At 49.4% G+C, this 21,700-nt stretch overlaps 1 protein-coding gene and 1 long non-coding RNA gene across 14 annotated transcripts in view; both read left to right on the forward strand.

The window, feature by feature from the left end:
• LOC118392606 (ankyrin repeat and sterile alpha motif domain-containing protein 1B-like) overlaps nt 1–21,700 on the forward strand; it is a 368,819-nt gene that overhangs the window by 296,759 nt on the left and 50,360 nt on the right. Inside the window, exons 19-20 of the mRNA XM_052460670.1 lie at nt 5,413–5,511; nt 9,034–9,186. Of these exons, the coding sequence (XP_052316630.1) occupies nt 5,413–5,511; nt 9,034–9,186 (252 nt within the window). The remainder of the gene's footprint in view (nt 1–5,412; nt 5,512–9,033; nt 9,187–21,700) is intronic.
• On the forward strand, nt 11,414–13,628 carry LOC127906850 (uncharacterized). 13 transcript variants are annotated; one of them, XR_008062995.1, is made up of 5 exons: nt 11,415–11,763; nt 11,852–12,139; nt 12,191–12,478; nt 12,555–13,206; nt 13,303–13,627. It is a non-coding gene; the product is annotated as an uncharacterized LOC127906850 (long non-coding RNA). The 13 variants fall into 13 exon arrangements; XR_008063002.1 differs by having other exon boundaries at nt 12,191–12,258; nt 13,303–13,626; XR_008062997.1 differs by having other exon boundaries at nt 11,416–11,763; nt 12,191–12,306; nt 13,303–13,626.

The following is a 21,700-nucleotide window of genomic DNA, read 5'->3' on the forward strand; positions in this document are numbered from 1 at the left end:
TTTTTTCTAGTTGAGTATATTATTTATATTGCTTTGTCTTGTCTGTGTGTGTGTCAAACTTAATAAACAGTTTTAAAAAAACATTTAAAACAAAAATAAACTCCCTTTTTCAGGACCCTGTCTTTCAAAGATAATTCGTAAAAATCCAAATAACTTTACAGATCTTCATTGTAAAGGATTTAAACACTGTTTCCCATGAAACGTTCAATGAAATATAAACAACTAACCACGTGTAACCACATCTGTCCAGGATCGGTACATCCGAACATCACACCTGCGGGACAGGTACAGGATGGCAACAGCAACTGCCCGAGTTACACCAGGAACGCACAATCCCTCCATCAGTGCTCAGACTTTCCGCAATAGGCTGAGAGAGGCTAGACTGAGAGCTTGTAGGCCTGTTGTAAGGAAGGTCCTCACCAGACATCACCGGCAACAACGTTGCCTTTGGGCACAAACCCACCGTTACTGGACCAGACAGGACTGGCAAAAAGTGCTCTTCACTGACGAGTCACGGTTTTGTCTCACCAGGGTTGATGGTCGGGTTTGCGTTTACCGCCATAGGAATGAGCGTTACACTGAGGCCTGTACTCTGGAGCAGGATTGATTTGGAGGGGGAGGGTCCGTCATGGTCTGGGGTGGTGTGTCACAGCATCATCGGACTGAGCTTGTTGTCATTGCAGGGAATCTCAACGCTGTGCGTTACAGGGAAGACATCCTCCTCCCTCATGTGGTACCCTTCCTGCAGGCTCATCCTGACATGACCCTCCAGCATGACAATGCCACCAGCCATACTGCTTGTTCTGTGCGTGATTTCCTGCAAGACAGGAATGTCAGCTTTCTGCCATGGCCAGCGAAGAGCCCGGATCTCAATCCCATTGAGCAGGTCTGGAACCTGTTGGATCAGAGGGTGAGGACGAGGGCCATTCCCCCCAGAAATGTCTGGGAACTTGCAGGTGCCTTGGTGGAAGAGTGGGGTAATATCTCACAGCAAGAACTGTCAAATATGGTGCAGTCCATGAGTAGGACATGCACTGCAGTAATTAATGCAGCTGGTGGCCACATCAGATACTGACTGTTACTTTTGATTTTGACCCCCCTTTGTTCAGGGACACATTATTCAATTTTTGTTAGTCACGTCTGTGGAACTTGTTCAGTTTATGTCTCAGTTGTTATGTTCATACAAATATTTACACATTTTAAGTTTGCTGAAAATAAACGTTTCTTTTTTTGCTGAGTTTACCTTATTTACATATTCAGTATTCAGTATGCAGACCCTTTCCTATGAGACCCGAAATTGAGCTTAGGTGCATCCTGTTTCCATTGATCATCCTTGTGATGTTTCTACAACTTGATTGGAGTCCACCTGTGGTAAATTCAATTGATTGGACATGATTTGGAAAGGCACACACCTGTCTATATAAGGTCCCAAAGTTGACAGTGTATGTCAGAGCAAAAACCAAGCCATGAGGTCGAAGGAATTGTCCATTGAGCTCCGAGACAGGATTGTGTCAAGGCACAGGTCTGGGGAAGGGTACCAAAACATTTCTGCAGCATTGAAGTTCCTCAAGAACACAGTGGCCTCCATCATTCTTAAATGGAAGAAGTTTCGAACCACCAAGACTCTTCCTAGAGCTGGCTGCCTGGCCAAACTGAGCAATCGGGAGAGAAGGACCTTGGTCAGGAAGGTGACCAAGAACCCAACGGTCACTCTGACAGAGGTCCAGAGTTCCTCTGTGGAGATGCCCAACCTTCCAGAAGGACAACCATCTCTGCAGGACTCCACCAATCAGTGACCAGATGGAAGCCACTCTTTAGTAAAAGGCACCTGACAGCCCGCTTGGAGTTTACCAAAGGCACTTCAAGAACTCTCAGACCATGAGAAACAAGATGCTCTGGTCTGGTGAAACCATGATTGAACTCTTTGGCCAGAATGCCAAGCGACATGTTTGGAGGAAACCTGGCACCATCCTTACGGTGAAGCATGGTGGTGGCAGTATCATGCTATGGGGATGTTTTTCAGCAGCAGGGACTGAGAGACGCAGGAGTGGCTTTGAGGACAAGTCTCAGAATGTCCTTGAGTGGCCCAGCCAGAGCCTGGACTTGAACCCTATCGAACATATCTGGAGAGACTTGAAAATAGCTGTGCAGCGACGCTCCCCATCCAACCTGATAGAGCTTGAGAGGATCTGTAGAGAAGAATGGGAGAAAATCCCCAAATACAGGTGTGCCAAGCTTCTAGTGTCATACCCAAGAAGAGGCTGTAATCGTGCTTTATGAAAGTACTGAGTAAAGTGTCTGAATCCTTATGTAAATGTGATATTTCCATTTTTACTTTTTTATAAATTTGCAAACATATCTAAACCTGTTTTCACTTTGTCATTATGGAGGATTGTGTGTAGATTGATGGGGGAAAAACAATTCAATCCATTTTAGAACACGGCTGTAACGTAAAAAAATGTGGATAAATTGAAGGGGTCTGAATACTTTCTGAATGCACTCTATTTCCCTCAGATTACACAGACCCACAAGGAATTTGAAAACAAATACAATTTTGATAAACTCCCATATATATTTGGTGAAATAGCAGTGTGACATCACAGCAGTGAGATTTATGACCTGTTGCCACGAGAAAAGGGCAACCAGTGAAGAACAAACACCATTGTAAATATAACCAATATTTGTTTATTTATTTTCCCATTTGTACTTTAACTATTTGCACATCGTTACAACACTGTACATAGCCATAATGTGACATTTGAAATGTCTCTATTCCTCTGAAACTTTTGTGAGTGTAATGTTTACTGCCCATTTTTTATAATTTATTTCTCTTTTGTTTATTATCTATTTAACTTGCTTTGGCAATGTTAACATATGTTTCCCATGGAGAGTGGGAGAGCGGGAGAGCGAGAGTGAGTCAAACGGAGAACGAGACCCCCGATGGAGACAGACTGAGTGATTTGTACCAGCTTGTCATTGAGCTCCTGTTGGTCTCGATAATGGATTTCCGTACCATTTCAGAATATAAATGTCTTCCCTCTGTCACTTTGACTGTGGCATGTAAATCCTGGGCTGCATGAGTTTTAATTTCTGCCTTTTAAGGGAAGCTTGACCCGAAGCATTGTGTGAAAGCACTACTATGGTCTTGATAATAGACCTATCAACAGTTCAATTGAATTGACACAGTGAAGTGGACAAGTGTTTTGCTGTTAATGAAAAGCACTTAGGTAAAGTGTGTCATTATTTGTTATATTCAATTAACACATAGAGATATTGCAATATTTCATGCTATGTTGAACAAGTACATCAAAATAATCTGGGAGCATGAGCAGCAGTGTGTGGTGTTGAACAGGTATCACAGCATGGAATTGTGCAGTTTAGTGAGGGTATAGAAATGGAATGTTAAATAAAATGTTTATAGAACAAACATCTTTAAAGACTTCCTCTTCCAGAAGTTATGTTTATTCTATACATGGCATTACTATACCCTTAGGCCCTAACAGCTTCCTTTCCTCTTCTCCTTTCCTTGTCTCATTTCCTAGATAGGACCACAGGTTTTCAACATATTGCTGTAATTTGTCAAGCCCTTTACAATCAATGGTCATGAAGGGAAGGATATGAGAAAAGAAAGCCATTTATAACCATTGAGATGCAGCCAATGACGGTGTAGGTCATGGTAGAAGTTGAACCTATCCCGATCCTAACCTTGACTGTCATGAAGTGAAAATAATATCATCCCTGGTTAGGGGTTGTTACGGGAAACCTCTACCTATCCTGTTAATGTCATCATTAGCTCAGGGGTCAAAGTTGAATATGTCAGGTAACCCCAGAGCAGAGATGAAGTGATTACATAGGGTGCATGTACACAGGCAGCCCAATTCAGACTTTCTTACACTAATTGGTCTTGTGAACAATCGGATGAGCTCTGAAATGGACTTTGATTGGTCAAAAGACCAATTAGTGACAAAAATATCAGAATTTGGCTGCCTGTCTAAATGCAGCCATAGTGTGTGAGAGAGAGAGAGAGAGAGAGAGAGAGAGAGAGAGAGAGAGAGAGAGAGAGAGAGAGAGAGATTCTATGAATAGAAAAGAAGGGCGGACGGAACAAGACAAACACCCTCAGCCTCTCTATCTCCCCCTGTCAGAGACCAGCGGCGAGCGATTAGTCATGTCTTTGAAGCCCCAACCATCCGTCTCTGCCCCGGCTCTGGGTGCCATTACTCTGGTCTGACGGTGTAGGGCGGTGACTGTAGCAGATGCTGGGTGTTCTGGGCTCTCTTAATCAGCCTGAGTGGTCTATTGAACAATGGCACTGGAGGAGACTGTGTGTGTTTCAAATGGCCCTCTATTCCCATGTAGTGCAACACATTGGCTAGTAAATTCAATACAACTGTATTTATGCCCTAAGATATTGCAACGTACGTCCTCTAATGTAATACAATAGCATCATGTTACCCTAATGTACCGCCCGAAACAGTACATAAATACAACATAAGCCCATGGCTCTTGGTCGGTAGAGAGCAGCAGGTTAGAGGTTCACGTTGAGGATGACATGAAAAAGATGGCTGTGAAATCTGCCGTTCCATTCCTCCTTCATCCCTGTCTTCAGTGCTCCAGATCGATAGCTATCTGTGTTATTGTCTAGCCAGGCCAAGAGAGAGGGAGATGAAGAGAGGGGATGAATGAGATGTGGAGGAGTGACAAGTTCATTCCCCCTACCAGGTGTGATCTGTGTCTGGGCTTTAGTACAGCCTGAGGCTGGGGCTCCACAGAGAGAGAGAGAGAGAGAGAGAGAGAGAGACAACTCCCAGCACCTCACCTCTCTGGTGCCTTCTCTCTCTCTCTCTCTCTCTCTCTCTCTCTCTCTCTCTCTCTCTCTCTCTCTCTCTCTCTCTCTCTCTCTCTCTCTCTCTCTCTCTCTGTCCTTTATCCACTGTCTGTCTGTCTGTCTGTCTGTCTGTCTGTCTGTCTGTCTGTCGCTCGTGTCGCTCTGTCTGTCTGTCGCTCTGTCTGTCTGTCGCTCTGTCTGTCTGTCGCTCTGTCTCTCGTTCTGTCTCTCGCTCTGTCTCTCGCTCTGTCTCTCGCTCTGTCTCTCGCTCTGTCTCTCACTGTCAATTCAATTTCAATATAAGGGGCTTTATTGGCATGGGAAACATATATTTACATATGAAATAGATAAAAGTGAAAAACAAAAAAATGTCATTAATATTTATATACAGTGTTGTAATAATGTGCAAATATTTCAAGTACTAAGAAAATAACTAAGAAACAAGTTAGATTATTGGTAGTCATTTATGCAAGATACCCCTCACAACAAGGCATTGGGATGGGTGGAGTAGTGAACAGAGGTCTCTGCATGATGATGTCACTGATCAATGGGCTGATGATGTCATGTGTATGTTCCCCATGCAGGGCAGTAACGTGGTGGAGGACCAGGACCTGCTGGAGATCGGGATCCTCAACTCAGCCCACAGACAGAGGCTGCTACAGGCCATACGCCTACTGCCCAGGGTCAGTACTGCGTGCATGCGTTTGCGTGTACTGCAGTAAAAATGAATCCAGCATCATTAGGATTCTGTGGAGAGACTAACTTCAGAAGATGAGCTCTTCACTAGTATATATTAAATATTGTATTTGTGCATCTCTGAGCGACGTTCTATCTAATCCTGGGGTCATTTTATGTTTTCATGTGTATCTGAGTTATTCGCCAATAGAACATCGCTCTAAAAACGATATAACATTCAAAATGGTTGAGTCTTTCCTTGTGCAGTCACACACACAACCAATATAGCCAACTAAGTGAGAGATGTCAATTAAATGAGAGAGGGAGGAACTCTGGGTAACCAATCTTCTTAAATTTCATCTCAGTCAGCACTTTCCTTCTCTCATCCCTGCAAAGTTTTCAAACAACAGAGAAATCCTCTCTCTCTTCTCCCTCACCTTGTGGAAAGAAGGATGCACATTTTAGGTAAATGTCACATGATGTGCTCACTCCAAAGACCCAAGTAGGATGGCGAATCGTTATTACTTCAGATATCTCCTCTTCTATGAGAAAAAGCAGAATGCTCTTCTCCTCTGAAGTCGTGTTGACTGTATTGCAAAAGACAACAAAAGACAACAAACCATACCAACCATACCACCATACCAAGTAAATATAGGGAAGAATAAGATACATTTGCCTAATCCTAAATAAACCTTTAGCCCCGACACCCCTTGTTGATCTGAGGGATTTAGATATCTATTCTGTAAGCAGTATGGAACTAGCCCTGCCTCTCCCTCTGAATGGCTAGGTGGGATTTTCTCTATAATGCTTATCATGTCCTTGGGTGCTAAGGGTTGATATGGAATTCAGAATCTTATATCCAATTTCTGTATTTAAGTCATCATTTTACATGCAGCACAGGCTATGCTTCCCCTCCCTCCTTTCCTCACTCCCTGTCTCCCTCTGCCCCCTCCCTCCCTGTCTCCCTCTGCCCCCTCCCTCCCTGTCTCCCTCTGCCCCCTCCCTCCCTGTCTCCCTCTGCCCCCTCCCTCCCTGTCTCCCTCTGCCCCCTCCCTCCCTGTCTCCCTCTGCCCCCTCCCTCCCTGTCTCCCTCTGCCCCCTCCCTCCCTGTCTCCCTCTGCCCCCTCCCTCCCTGTCTCCCTCTGCCCCCTCCCTCCCTGTCTCCCTCTGCCCCCTCCCTCCCTGTCTCCCTCTGCCCCCCCCCTCCCTGTCTCCCTCTGCCCCCTCCCTCCCTGTCTCCCTCTCTGCCCCCTCTCTCCCTGTCTCCCTCTGCCCCCTCCCTCCCTGTCTCCCTCTCTGCTCCCCTCCCTTCCTGTCTCCCTCTGCCCCCTCCCTCCCTGTCTCCCTCTGCCCCCTCCCTCCCTGTCTCCCTCTGCCCCTTCCCTCCCTGTCTCCCTCTGCCCCCTCCCTCCCTGTCTCCCTCTGCCCCCTCCCTCCCTGTCTCCCTCTGCCCCCTCCCTCCCTGTCTCCCTCTGCCCCCTCCCTCCCTGTCTCCCTCTGCCCCCTCCCTCCCTGTCTCCCTCTGCCCCCTCTCTCCCTGTCTCCCTCTGCCCCCTCGCTCCCTGTCTCCCTCTCTGCTCCCCTCCCTTCCTGTCTCCCTCTCTGCTCCCCTCCCTCCTTTCTTCCCTCTCTGCCCCCCTCCCTCCTTTCTTCACTCTTTGCCCCCTCCCTCCCTTCCTCCCTCTTTGCCCCCTCCCTCCCTTCCTCCCTCTTTGCCCCCTCCCTCCCTTCCTCCCTCTTTGCCCCCCTCCCTCCCTGTCTCCCTCTCTGCTCCCCTCCCTTCCTGTCTCCCTCTCTGCTCCCCTCCATCCTTTCTTCCCTCTCTGCCCCCCTCCCTCCTTTCTTCACTCTTTGCCCCCCTCCCTCCCTTCCTCCCTCTTTGCCCCCCTCCCTCCCTTCCTCCTCTTTGCCCCCCTCCCTCCCTGTCTCCCTCTCTGCTCCCCTCTCTCCTTTCTTCCCTCTCTGCCCCCCTCCCTCCCTGTCTCCCTCTCTGCTCCCCTCCCTCCCTGTCTCCCTCTCTGCTCCCCTCCCTCCCTGTCTCCCTCTCTGCTCCCCTCTCTCCTTTCTTCCCTCTCTGCCCCCTCCCTCCTTTCTTCCCTCTCTGCCCCCTCCCTCCCTGCCTCCCTCTTTGCCCCCCTCCTTCCCTGCCTCCCTCTTTGCCCCCTCCCTCCCTGCCTCCCTCTCTGCCCCTCCCTCCTTTCTTCCCTCTCTGCCCCCTCCCTCCCTGTCTCCCTCTCCCCCCTCCCTCCCTGTCTCCCTCTGCCCCCTCCCTCCCTGTCTCCCTCTGCCCCCTCCCTCCCTGTCTCCCTCTGCCCCCTCTCTCCCTGTCTCCCTCTGCCCCCTCACTCCCTGTCTCCCTCTGCCCCCTCCCTCCCTGTCTCCCTCTCTGCTCCCCTCCCTTCCTCCCTCTCTGCTCCCCTCCCTCCTTTCTTCCCTCTCTGCCCCCTCCCTCCTTTCTTCACTCTTTGCCCCCCTCCCTCCCTTCCTCCCTCTTTGCCCCCTCCCTCCCTCTTTGCCCCCCTCCCTCCCTGTCTCCCTCTCTGCTCCCCTCCCTTCCTGTCTCCCTCTCTGCTCCCCTCCCTCCTTTCTTCCCTCTCTGCCCCCCTCCCTCCTTTCTTCACTCTTTGCCCCCCTCCCTCCCTTCCTCCCTCTTTGCCCCCCTCCCTCCCTTCCTCCCTCTTTGCCCCCCTCCCTCCCTGTCTCCCTCTCTGCTCCCCTCTCTCCTTTCTTCCCTCTCTGCTCCCCTCCCTCCCTGTCTCCCTCTCTGCTCCCCTCCCTCCCTGTCTCCCTCTGCTCCCCTCCCTCCCTGTCTCCCTCTCTGCTCCCCTCTCTCCTTTCTTCCCTCTCTGCCCCCCTCCCTCCTTTCTTCCCTCTCTGCCCCCCTCCCTCCCTGCCTCCCTCTTTGCCCCCCTCCTTCCCTGCCTCCCTCTTTGCCCCCCTCCTTCCCTGCCTCCCTCTTTGCCCCCTCCCTCCCTGCCTCCCTCTCTGCCCCCTCCCTCCTTTCTTCCCTCTCTGCCCCCCTCCCTCCATGCCTCCCTCTCTGCCCCCTCCCTCTCTGCCCCCCCCCCTGCCTCCCTCTCTGCCCCCTCCCTCCTTTCTTCCCTCTCTGCCCCCTCCCTCCTTTCTTCCCCCTCTGCCCCCTTCCCTCCTTTCTTCCCTCTCTGCCCCCTTCCCTCCTTTCTTCCCTCTCTGCCCCCTCCCTCATTTCTTCTCTCTCTGCCCCCCTCCCTCCTTTCTTCCCTCTCTGCCCCCTCCCTCCTTTCTTCCCTCTCTGCCCCCCTCCCTCCTTTCTTCCCTCTCTGCCCCCCTCCCTCCCTGCCTCCCTCTTTGCCTCCCTGCTTCCCTCTTTGCCCCCCTCCCTCCTTTCTTCCCTCTCTGCCCCCCTCCCTCCTTTCTTCCCTCTCTGCCCACCTCCCTCCTTTTCTCCCTCCCTGCCTCCCTCTCTGCCCCCCACCCTAGTTTTAGTGTCCGGTATCATTGCTTTTCATATCATCTAGTGACAGTCTGTCCCCTCCTCCTTCCCCCTCCAGGTGCGTCCTATTGGCTATGACGGTAACAACCCCACGTCAGTGGCTGAGTGGCTGGAGTCTCTGGAGCTGGGAGACTACACTAAGTCCTTCCTCATCAACGGATACACCTCCATGGAACTGGTCAAGAAGATCTGGGAGTTAGAACTCATCAATGTGAGTCTATTACTGGTTATTGCTGGTTATTACTCTTTTTTAATGTGCTTGCTGAAAACACACTGCTGTTATTCCCCATACGCTACTATAGAAATACTGACTGAAGAAGACAGTAGAAGCAAGCACACACATTTCTGCTAGTAAATGTTCATTTTCAAGTTTGTTTATTAGGATCTATCTTTAGTCCACAGAACAGATAGATGATTACACGTGGAGCACAGGTGGTGGTCACATGGTCCCCCTGACAGATTTTGTCATCTTTGGATCGTTGGAACACACAGCTTGGTTGTGGGTTGCAGGGTTGGTTGGTTGGGGAAACCCTTCAGTAAGTGAGTGGTTGGTGGGTTGCAGGGTTGGTTGGTTGGTGGGTTGCAGGGTTGGTTGGTTGGTGGGTTGCAGGGTTGGTTGGTTGGTGGGTTGCAGGGTTGGTTGGTTGGGGAAACCCTTCAGTAAGTGAGTGGTTGGTGGGTTGCAGGGTTGGTTGGTTGGTGGGTTGCAGGGTTGGTTGGTTGGTGGGTTGCAGGGTTGGTTGGTTGGTGGGTTGCAGGGTTGGTTGGTTGGGGAAACCCTTCAGTAAGTGAGTGGTTGGTGGGTTGCAGGGTTGGTTGGTTGGTGGGTTGCAGGGTTGGTTGGTTGGTGGGTTGCAGGGTTGGTTGGTTGGGGAAACCCTTCAGTAAGTGAGTGGTTGGTGGGTTGCAGGGTTGGTTGGTTGGTGGGTTGCAGGGTTGGTTGGTTGGTGGGTTGCAGGGTTGGTTGGTTGGTGGGTTGCAGGGTTGGTTGGTTGGTGGGTTGCAGGGTTGGTTGGTTGGGGAAACCCTTCAGTAAGTGAGTGGTTGGTGGGTTGCAAGGTTGGTTGGTTGGTGGGTTGCAGGGTTGGTTGGTTGGTGGGTTGCAGGGTTGGTTGGTTGGTGGGTTGCAGGGTTGGTTGGTTGGTGGGTTGCAGGGTTGGTTGGTGGGTTGCAGGATTGGTGGGTTGCACGGTTGGTTGGTTGGTGGGTTGCAGGGTTGGTTGGTTGGTGGGTTGCAGGGTTGGTTGGTTGGTTGGTTGGTGGGTTGCAGGGTTGGTTGGTTGGTGGGTTGCAGGATTGGTGGGTTGCAGGGTTGGTTGGGGGTGGGTTGCAGGGTCGGTTGGTTGGTGGGTTGCAGGGTCGGTTGGTTGGTTGGTTGGTGGGTTGCAGGGTTGGTTGGTTGGTGGGTTGCAGAGTTGGTTGGTTGGTGGGTTGCAGGGTTGATTGGTTGGTGGTTGCAGGGTTGGTTGGGGGGTGGGTTGCAGAGTCGGTTGGTTGGTTGCAGGGTTGGTTGGTTACAGGGTTCGTGGGTTGGTTAGAAGGTTGGTGGGTTGGTTGCAGGGTTGGTGGGTTGATTGGATACAAGGTTGGTGGGTTGGTTGGTGGGTTGGTTGGTTTCTGGGTTGGTGGGTTGGTTACAGGGTTGGCTGGTTGGTGGATTGGTTACAGGGTTGGTGGGTTGGTTGATTGATTGGATACAAGGTTGGTGGGTTGGTTACAGGGTTGGTGGGTTGGTTACAGGGTTGGTTGGTTACAGGGTTGGTTGGTTACAGGGTGGGTTGGTGGATTGGTTACTGGGTTGGTTGGTGGGTTGGTGGGTTGATTGGATACAAGGTTGGTGGGTTGGTTACATGGTTGGTGGGTTGGTTACAGGGTTGGTTGGTTACAGGGTGGGTTTGTGGATTGGTTACTGGGTTGGTTGCAGGGTTGGTGGGTTGGTTACAGGGTTGGTTGGTGGGTTGGTGGATTGGTTACTGGGTTGTTTGCAGGGTTGGTGGGTTGGTTACATGGTGATTACAGGGTTGATTACTGGGTTAGTGGGTTGGTTGGTTACAGGGTTGGTGGGTTGGTTACAGGGTTGGTGGGTTGTTTGCAGGGCTGGTGGGTTGTTTGGTTATAGGGTTGGTGGGTTGGTTACAGGGTTAGTGGATTGGTGGGTTGGTAACATGGTTGGTGAGTTGGTTGGTGGGTTACAGGGTGGATGGGTTGGTCACTGGGTTGGTTGGTTGGTGGGTTGTTTGCAGGGCTGGTGGTTTGGTTGGTTACAGGGCGGGTGGGTTGGTAACAGGGTTGGTGGGTTGGTAACAGGGTTGGTGGGTTGGTAACAGGGTTGGTGGGTTGGTTACAGGGTTGGTGGGTTGGTTACAGGGCTCGTGGGTTGGTAACAGGGTTACAGGGTTGGTAGGTTGGTTAAAGGGTTGGTGGGTTGGTAACAGGGTTACAGGGTTGGTAGGTTGGTTAAAGGGTTGGTGGGTTGGTAACAGGGTTACAGGGTTGGTAGGTTGGTTAAAGGGTTGGTGGGTTGGTAACAGGGTTACAGGGTTGGTAGGTTGGTTAAAGGGTTGGTGGGTTGGTAACAGGGTTACAGGGTTGGTAGGTTGGTTAAAGGGTTGGTGGGTTGGTAACAGGGTTACAGGGTTGGTAGGTTGGTTAAAGGGTTGGTGGGTTGGTAACAGGGTTACAGGGTTGGTAGGTTGGTTAAAGGGTTGGTGGGTTGGTAACAGGGTTACAGGGTTGGTAGGTTGGTTAAAGGGTTGGTGGGTTGGTAACAGGGTTACAGGGTTGGTAGGTTGGTTAAAGGGTTGGTGGGTTGGTTACAGGGTTGGTGGGTTGGTTACAGGGCTCGTGGGTTGGTAACAGGGTTACAGGGTTGGTAGGTTGGTTAAAGGGTTGGTGGGTTGGTAACAGGGTTACAGGGTTGGTAGGTTGGTTAAAGGGTTGGTGGGTTGGTAACAGGGTTACAGGGTTGGTAGGTTGGTTAAAGGGTTGGTGGGTTGGTAACAGGGTTACAGGGTTGGTAGGTTGGTTAAAGGGTTGGTGGGTTGGTAACAGGGTTACAGGGTTGGTAGGTTGGTTAAAGGGTTGGTGGGTTGGTAACAGGGTTACAGGGTTGGTAGGTTGGTTAAAGGGTTGGTGGGTTGGTAACAGGGTTACAGGGTTGGTAGGTTGTTGGTTAAAGGGTTGGTGGGTTGGTAACAGGGTTACAGGGTTGGTAGGTTGGTTAAAGGGTTGGTGGGTTGGTAACAGGGTTACAGGGTTGGTAGGTTGGTTAAAGGGTTGGTGGGTTGGTAACAGGGTTACAGGGTTGGTAGGTTGGTTAAAGGGTTGGTGGGTTGGTAACAGGGTTACAGGGTTGGTAGGTTGGTAACAGGGTTACAGGGTTGGTAGGTTGGTTAAAGGGTTGGTGGGTTGGTAACAGGGTTACAGGGTTGGTAGGTTGGTTAAAGGGTTGGTGGGTTGGTAACAGGGTTACAGGGTTGGTAGGTTGGTTAAAGGGTTGGTGGGTTGGTAACAGGGTTACAGGGTTGGTAGGTTGGTTAAAGGGTTGGTGGGTTGGTAACAGGGTTACAGGGTTGGTAGGTTGGTAACAGGGTTACAGGGTTGGTAGGTTGGTTAAAGGGTTGGTGGGTTGGTAACAGGGTTACAGGGTTGGTAGGTTGGTTAAAGGGTTGGTGGGTTGGTAACAGGGTTACAGGGTTGGTAGGTTGGTTAAAGGGTTGGTGGGTTGGTAACAGGGTTACAGGGTTGGTAGGTTGGTTAAAGGGTTGGTGGGTTGGTAACAGGGTTACAGGGTTGGTAGGTTGGTTAAAGGGTTGGTGGGTTGGTAACAGGGTTACAGGGTTGGTAGGTTGGTTAAAGGGTTGGTGGGTTGGTAACAGGGTTACAGGGTTGGTAGGTTGGTTAAAGGGTTGGTGGGTTGGTAACAGGGTTACAGGGTTGGTAGGTTGGTTAAAGGGTTGGTGGGTTGGTAACAGGGTTACAGGGTTGGTAGGTTGGTTAAAGGGTTGGTGGGTTGGTAACAGGGTTACAGGGTTGGTAGGTTGGTTAAAGGGTTGGTGGGTTGGTAACAGGGTTACAGGGTTGGTAGGTTGGTTAAAGGGTTGGTGGGTTGGTAACAGGGTTACAGGGTTGGTAGGTTGGTTAAAGGGTTGGTGGGTTGGTAACAGGGTTACAGGGTTGGTAGGTTGGTTAAAGGGTTGGTGGGTTGGTAACAGGGTTACAGGGTTGGTAGGTTGGTTAAAGGGTTGGTGGGTTGGTAACAGGGTTACAGGGTTGGTAGATTGGTTAAAGGGTTGGTGGGTTGGTAACAGGGTTACAGGGTTGGTAGGTTGGTTAAAGGGTTGGTGGGTTGGTAACAGGGTTACAGGGTTGGTAGGTTGGTTACAACGTTGGTGGATTGGTTGGTTGGTTGGTGGGTTGTTTGCAGGGATGATGGGTTGGTTGGTTACAGGGTTGGTAGGTTGAAATCCACGATCATCTCCTTTGTTTTGTTGACGTTTAGTGTGAGGTTATTTTCCTGACACCACACTCCGAGGGCCCTCACCTCCTCCCTGTAGGCCGTCTCGTCGTTGTTGGTAATCAAGCCTACTACTGTAGTGTCGTCTGCAAACTCGATGATTGAGTTGGAGGCGTGCATGGCCAGTGTGCAGTGTGGTTGCGATTGCGTCGTCTGTGGACCTATTGGGGCGGTAAGCAAAATGGAGTGGGTCTAGGGTGTCGGGTAGGGTGGAGATATGCTACTATATGTAAGAGCTTTCTGGGAAATGATACACACATGTACTGTACCCTCTCACACACACACAACCTGCATTTAGTGGTCAGAGTTGATTAAATCGAGTACCTGTTGGTTTCTGTGAGAAGAGAGGAGGATGGTGTATTTCTCTCCTCCAGTGCGGTATGAAGGGATGAGGGAGAGAGAGAGAGATTATGTAAGTACTTAGGAGGCAATGTCTCACAACACCGGAGAAACCACCCACACTGTTTGTCCAGGGTCCCTCAATAGTCTCTCATTGGCCTGCTTTCCTTGTCTACTCTCGCTCTTCTGGGGGTGGAATGCATCTCAGTAGTCTGAGGTAGTCTCCTTTCCTCATCTCCTTTCCTCTCTCCTCTCCTCTCTGAAAACAAATGGGGAGGTGAAACGTGTTACAGAGGTGGATGTTAGTATACTGTTCAGATGGAGGAGAGGGAGAGGAAATGGCTGTGGAGGATTGAGAGGAGGGTGTAGTTAGAGTTAGAGCCACAGGAGGGTAGAGAAGAGACCGGCAAAGGTATTCACTTCTGCACAAGAATCTGTGTGTGTGTGTATGTACACTCCCCTGCATTTGTGCGTGTGTGTGAGTGTGCATGGTGTGTGTGTATGTACACACCCCTGCGTTTGTGCGTGTGTGTGAGTGTGCATGGTGTGTGTGTATGTACACTCCCCTGCGTTTGTGCGTGTGTGTGAGTGTGCATGGTGTGTGTGTGTGTATGTACACTCCCCTGCGTTTGTGCGTGTGTGTGAGTGTGCATGGTGTGTATGTACACTCCCCTGCATTTGTGTGTTTGTGTGCATTTGTGAGTTAATTTCAGTGCAATAGTTACTCTCTGTCAGATGTGGGACTCCCGTTCACACTATTTTTAATTAAAACACATTGCTTCATTAGTAGCGTTTGACTTGAGCGTGTGACACCAGCGTGTGACACCAGCGTGTGTGTGTGCGTGCGTGTTTGTGGTGCCTCACTACCAATCATTGAGAGCATGACTCCTTCTTCCTTCGCCTGATTACTGTATACAAATGACAGTACCGTTACATTTGGGTTAGGGGGTTTCCACTGCGTCACACTGACACTGGGGACTGGAAAGAGGATGGGAACGACGTGTGTGTGTTTGGTGACAGAGAGAAGCCCTATAATGACTCTGTCTCTGGGGTGATGGAGAGGTCAATGCTCTTCACACTGGCTACTGGAGAGAGAGAGCACAATTACACCCAACTAAATGATCAAACAAAAAGGTAATTACTTGATACATTGGAAAGAATTAAACAAAACACAGAGCAAACTGGAATGCTATTTGGCCCTAAACAGAGAGTAGTGGCAGAATACCTGACCACTGTGACTGACCCAAACTTAAGGAAAGTTTGACCCAGTGAGCATAGCCTTGCTATTGAGAAAGTCTGCCGTTGGCAGACGTGGCTCTCAAGAGAAGACAGGCTATGTGCCACTGCCCACAAAATGAGGTGGAAACTGAGCTGCACTTCCTAACCTGCTGCCAAATATATGACCATATTAGAGAGACATATTTCCTTCAGATTACACAGACCCACAAAGAATTTGAAAACAAATCCAATTCTGATAAACTCCCATATCTATTGTGTGAAATACCACAGTGTGCATCACAGCATCAACATGTGTGACCTGTTGCCACAAGAAAAGGGCAACCAGTGAATAACAAACACCATTGTAAATACAACCCATATTTATGTTGATTTATTTCCCTTTTGTACTTGAACTATTTGCACATCGTTACAACACTGTACATAGCCATAATATGACATTTGAAATGTCACAAAACATCTGTGAGTGTACTGTTTACTGTTCATTTTTGTTGTTTCACTTGCTTTGGTAATCTTAACATATGTTTCCCATGCCAATAAAGCCGCTTAAATTGAGAGAGAGTATGTGTGTGTGTGTAGATATATATATACTTATATATATAAATACTTTTTTCTTTACATAGTTGAATGTGCTGACAACAAAATCACAAAAAACTAAATCAAAATCAAATCAAATCAAATCAAATTGTATTTGTCACATACACATGGTTAGCAGATGTTAATGCGAGTGTAGCGAAATGCTTGTGCTTCTAGTTCTGACAATGCAGTGATAACCAACAAGTAATCTAACTAACAATTCCAAAACTACTGTCTTATACACAGTGTAAGGGGATAAGGAATATGTACATAAGGATATATGAATGAGTGATGGTACAGAGCAGCATACAGTAGATGGTATCGAGTACAGTATATACATATGAGATGAGTGTGTAGACAAAGTAAACAAAGTGGAATAGTTAAAGTGGCTAGTGATACATGTGTTACATAAGGATGCAGTCGATGATGTAGAGTACAGTATATACATATGCATATGAGATGAATAATGTAGGGTAAGTAACATTATATAAGGTAGCATTGTTTAAAGTGGCTAGTGCTATATTTACATAATTCCCATCAATTCCCATTATTAAAATGGCTGGAGTTGGGTCAGTGTCAATGACAGTGTGTTGGCAGCAGCCACTCACACTGTTAGTGGTGGCTGTTTAACAGTCTGATGGCCTTGAGATAGAAGCTGTTTTTCAGTCTCTCGGTCCCAGCTTTGATGCACCTGTACTGACCTCGCCTTCTGGATGATAGCGGGGTGAACAGGCAGTGGTTCGGGTGGTTGATGTCCTTGATGATCTTTATGGCCTTCCTGTAACAACGGGTGGTGTAGGTGTCCTGGAGGGCAGGTAGTTTGCCCCCGGTGATGCGTTGTGCAGTCCTCACTACCCTCTGGAGAGCCTTACGGTTGAGGCGGAGCAGTTGCCGTACCAGGCGGTGATACAGCCCGCCAGGATGCTCTCGATTGTGCATCTGTAGAAGTTTGTGAGTGCTTTTGGTGACAAGCCGAATTTCTTCAGCCTCCTGAGGTTGAATAGGCGCTGCTGCGCCTTCTTCACGACGCTGTCAGTGTGAGTGGACCAATTCAGTTTGTCTGTGATGTGTATGCCGAGGAACTTAAAACTAGCTACCCTCTCCACTACTGTTCCATCGATGTGGATAGGGGTGTTCCCTCTGCTGTTTCCTGAAGTCCACAATCATCTCCTTAGTTTTGTTGACGTTGAGTGTGAGGTTATTTTCCTGACACCACACTCCGAGGGCCCTCACCTCCTCCCTGTAGGCCGTCTCGTCGTTGTTGGTAATCAAGCCTACCACTGTTGTGTCGTCCGCAAACTTGATGATTGAGTTGGAGGCGTGCGTGGCCACGCAGTCGTGGGTGAACAGGGAGTACAGGAGAGGGCTCAGAACGCACCCTTGTGGGGCCCCCGTGTTGAGGATCAGCGGGGAGGAGATGTTGTTGCCTACCCTCACCACCTGGGGGCGGCCCGTCAGGAAGTCCAGTACCCAGTTGCACAGGGCGGGGTCGAGACCCAGGGTCTCGAGCTTGATGACGAGCTTGGAGGGTACTATGGTGTTGAATGCCGAGCTGTAGTCGATGAACAGCATTCTCACATAGGTATTCCTCTTGTCCAGGTGGGTTAGGGCAGTGTGCAGTGTGGTTGAGATTGCATCGTCTGTGGACCTATTTGGGCGGTAAGCAAATTGGAGTGGGTCTAGGGTGTCAGGTAGGGTGGAGGTGATATGGTCCTTGACTAGTCTCTCAAAGCACTTCATGATGACGGAAGTGAGTGCTACGGGGCGGTAGTCGTTTAGCTCAGTTACCTTAGCTTTCTTGGGAACAGGAACAATGGTGGCCCTCTTGAAGCATGTGGGAACAGCAGACTGGTATAGGGATTGATTGAATATGTCCGTAAACACACCGGCCAGCTGGTCTGCGCATGCTCTGAGGGCGCGGCTGGGGATGCCGTCTGGGCCTGCAGCCTTGCGAGGGTTAACACGTTTAAATGTCTTACTCACCTCGGCTGCAGTGAAGGAGAGACCGCATGTTTCCGTTGCAGGCCGTGTCAGTGGCACTGTATTGTCCTCAAAGCGGGCAAAAAGTTATTTAGTCTGCCTGGGAGCAAGACATCCTGGTCCGTGACTGGGCTGGATTTCATCTTGTAGTCCGTGATTGACTGTAGACCCTGCCACATGCCTCTTGTGTCTGAGCCGTTGAATTGAGATTCCACTTTGTCTCTGTACTGACGCTTAGCTTGTTTAATAGCCTTGCGGAGGGAATAGCTGCACTGTTTGTATTCAGTCATGTTGCCAGACACCTTGCCCTGATTAAAAGCAGTGGTTCGCGCTTTCAGTTTCACGCGAATGCTGCCATCAATCCACGGTTTCTGGTTAGGGAATGTTTTTATCGTTGCTATGGGAACGACATCTTCGACGCACGTTCTAATGAACTCGCACACCGAATCAGCGTATTCGTCAATATTCCCATCTGACGCAATACGAAACATGTCCCAGTCCACGTGATGGAAGCAGTCTTGGAGTGTAGAGTCAGCTTGGTCTGACCAGCGTTGGACAGACCTCAGCGTGGGAGCCTCTTGTTTTAATTTCTGCCTGTAGGCAGGGATCAGCAAAATGGAGTCGTGGTCAGCTTTTCCGAAAGGGGGCGGGGCAGGGCCTTATATGCGTCGCGGAAGTTAGAGTAACAATGATCCAAGGTTTTACCACCCCTGGTTGCGCAATCGATATGCTGATAAAATTTAGGGAGTCTTGTTTTCAGATTGGCTTTGTTAAAATCCCCAGCTACAATGAATGCAGCCTCCGGATAAATGGTTTCCAGTTTGCAAAGAGTTAAATAAAGTTCGTTCAGAGCCATCGATGTGTCTGCTTGGGGGGATATATACGGCTGTGATTATAATCGAAGAGAATTCTCTTGGAAGATAATGCGGTCTACATTTGATTGTGAGGAATTCTAAATCAGGTGAGCAGAAGGATTTGAGTTCCTGTATGTTTCCTTCATCACACCATGTCCCGTTAGTCATGAGGCATACGCCCCGCCACTCTTCTTACCAGAGAGATGTTTGTTTCTGTCCGCGCGATGCGTGGAGAAACCCGTTGGCTGCACCGCCCTGGATAGCGTCTTCCCAGTAAGCCATGTTTCCGTAAAGCAAAGAACGTTACAGTCTCTGATGTCCCTCTGGAATGCCACCCTTGCTCGGATTTCATCAACCTTGTTGTCGAGAGACTGGACATTGGCAAGAAGAATACTGGGAAGTGGTGCGCGATGTGCCCTTTTTCGGAGTCTGACCAGAACACCGCCGCGTTTCCCTCTTTTTCGTAGTCGTTTCCTTGGGTCGCTGCAAGCGATCCATTCCGTTGTCCTGTTTGTAAGGCAGAACACAGGATCCGCGTCGCGGAAAACATATTCTTGGTCGTACTGATGGTGAGTTGACGCTGATCTTATATTCAGTAGTTCTTCTCGACTGTATGTAATGAAACCTAAGATGACCTGGGGTACTAATCAATGGAAATCAAATTTATCAACCCATGGAGGTCTGGATTTGGAGTCACACTCAAAATTAAAGTGGAAAACCACACTACAGGCTGATCCAACTCTGATGTCCTTAAAACAAGTCAAAATGAGGCTCAGTAGTGTGTGTGGCCTCCACGTGCCTGTATGACCTCCCTACAATGCCTGGGCATGTTCCTGATGAGGAGGCGGATGGTCTCCTGAGGGATCTCCTCCCAGACCTGGACTAAAGCATCCGCCAACTCCTGGACAGTCTGTGGTGCAACGTGGCGTTGGTGGATGGAGCGAGACATGATGTCCCAGATGTGCTCAATTGGATTCAGGTCTGGGGAACGGGCGGGCCAGTCCATAGCATCAATGCCTTCCTCTTGCAGGAACTGCTGACACACTCCAGCCACATGAGATCTAGCATTTTCTTGCATTAGGAGGAACCCAGGGCCAACCGCACCTGCATATGGTCTCACAAGGGGTCTGAGGATCTCATCTCGGTACCTAATGGCAGTCAGGCTACCTCTGGCGAGCACATGGAGGGCTGTGTGGCCCCCCCAAAGAAATGCCACCCCACACCATGACTGACCCACCGCCAAACCGGTCATGCTGAAGGATGTTGCAGGCAGCAGAACATTCTCCACAGCGTTTCCAGACTGTCACGTCTGTCAATGTGCTCAGTGTGAACCTGCTTTCATCTGTGAAGAGCACAGGGCGCCAGTGGCGAATTTGCCAATCTTGGTGTTCTCTGGCAAATGCCAAACGTCCTGCACGGTGTTGGGCTATAAGCACAACCCCCACCTGTGGACGTCGGGCCCTCATACCACCCTCATGGAGTCTTTTTCTGACCGTTTGAGCAGACACATGCACATTTGTGGCCTGCTGGAGGTCATTTTGCAGGGCTTTGGCAGTGCTCCTCCTGCTCCTCCTTTCACAAAGACAGAGGTAGCGGTCCTGCTGCTGGGTTGTTGCCCTCCTACGGCCTCCTGCACGTCTCCTGATGTACTGGCCTGTCTCCTGGTAGCACCTCCATGCTCTGGACACTACGCTGACAGACACAGCAAACCTTCTTGCCACAGCTTGCATTGATGTGCCATCCTGGATGAGCTGCACTACCTGAGCCACTTGTGTGGGTTGTAGACTCCGTCTCATGCTACCACTAGAGTGAAAGCACCCGCAGCATTCAAAAGTGACCAAAACATCAGCCAGGAAGCATAGGAACTGAGAAGTGGTCTGTGGTCACCACCTGCAGAACCACTCCTTTATTGGGGGTGTCTTGCTAATTGCCTATAATTTCCACCTGTTGTCTATTCCATTTGCACAACAGCATGTGAAATTGATTGTCAATCAGTGTTGCTTCCTAAGTGGACAGTTTGATTTCACAGAAGTGTGATTGACTTGGAGTTACATTGTGTTGTTTAAGTGTTCCCTTTATTTTTTTGAGCAGTGTATATATAGAGAGAGTATAGAGAGAGAGAGAATACCATGAGAGAGAGATGGTAAATAACAGAGGGAGAGTGATGGGGAGAATTGTTTCTCGATTGATTTCCCAGTAAATCACTTTATAATCTCTATGGGCCACAGATTCTGTAGCGACCGGGGAGACAATGGAGAGGCGGAGGGCGATTGTGGAAAGGTTTAAAATAGAACTAGGTGTCTGTGTGTGTACATATACAGGCCTGCTGTTGTGGGATTAGAACTGTGTTGCTCCAAAAACACCTCTTAATCTTTCCTCTTCTACACACACACACACACACACACACACACACACACACACACACACACACACACACACACACACACACACACACACACACACACCTAACTTGATATACCGATTGCAAGAGCTTCCTTGTTGCAAATGTCAATGAGCTAGACGTCAATGCTTCCATCTTCAGAACAGATCGCCAGGCCTCTCTCACAGAAGAAATGTGAGGAAGCACCCAAATGTCCAACCATATTGAATGGAACAATGAGCATTCTTATTGGACGATTTCATGTAGCACCAAAATCTGTTTGGGCTGTTGGGCAGTGTAAATACTGAACACCACCATGAATCATTCCAGTAGACAAATCATATTCAGCTTTTGAGCCACAGAGATCTACTTGATTTAGATGTGTTTTGAGCTTTAAGATAGGCTTTTCGCTTTTACCCTTGTTCCTTTTAAAGCTGCTTACATCCTAGACATGGGATTGGTAAGAATGCAGACTCATTCCAAGTGGAATAGGCAGGTAGCCTCGCGGTTAAGAGCGTTGGGCCAGTAACCGAAAGGTCGCAGTTTTGAATCCCTGAGCTGACCAGGTTAAACATTTGTCCATGTGCCCTTGAGCAAGGCACTTATTGCTAAATACAACGTTGAATGATTGCAACAGACATGTAGAGTTTGTATTATTGCTATGATGACTATGACATGGATTGATGTTGGAGAGACAGCTGCAGTAACATAACCATGCACAAGATGGCGCCACAGCCTTTCATTTCCGCCTTCCTCCCTGTTGTCAGGCAGACAGAGAGTGGCACCACTCTATTAAGACACCTAGAGGAGGCAAAGGCTGAGAGCGCAGAATGGAGTAATTAGG

Source organism: Oncorhynchus keta, chromosome 13 (assembly GCF_023373465.1).
Source record: "Oncorhynchus keta strain PuntledgeMale-10-30-2019 chromosome 13, Oket_V2, whole genome shotgun sequence".
Lineage (NCBI taxonomy): Eukaryota > Metazoa > Chordata > Actinopteri > Salmoniformes > Salmonidae > Oncorhynchus > Oncorhynchus keta.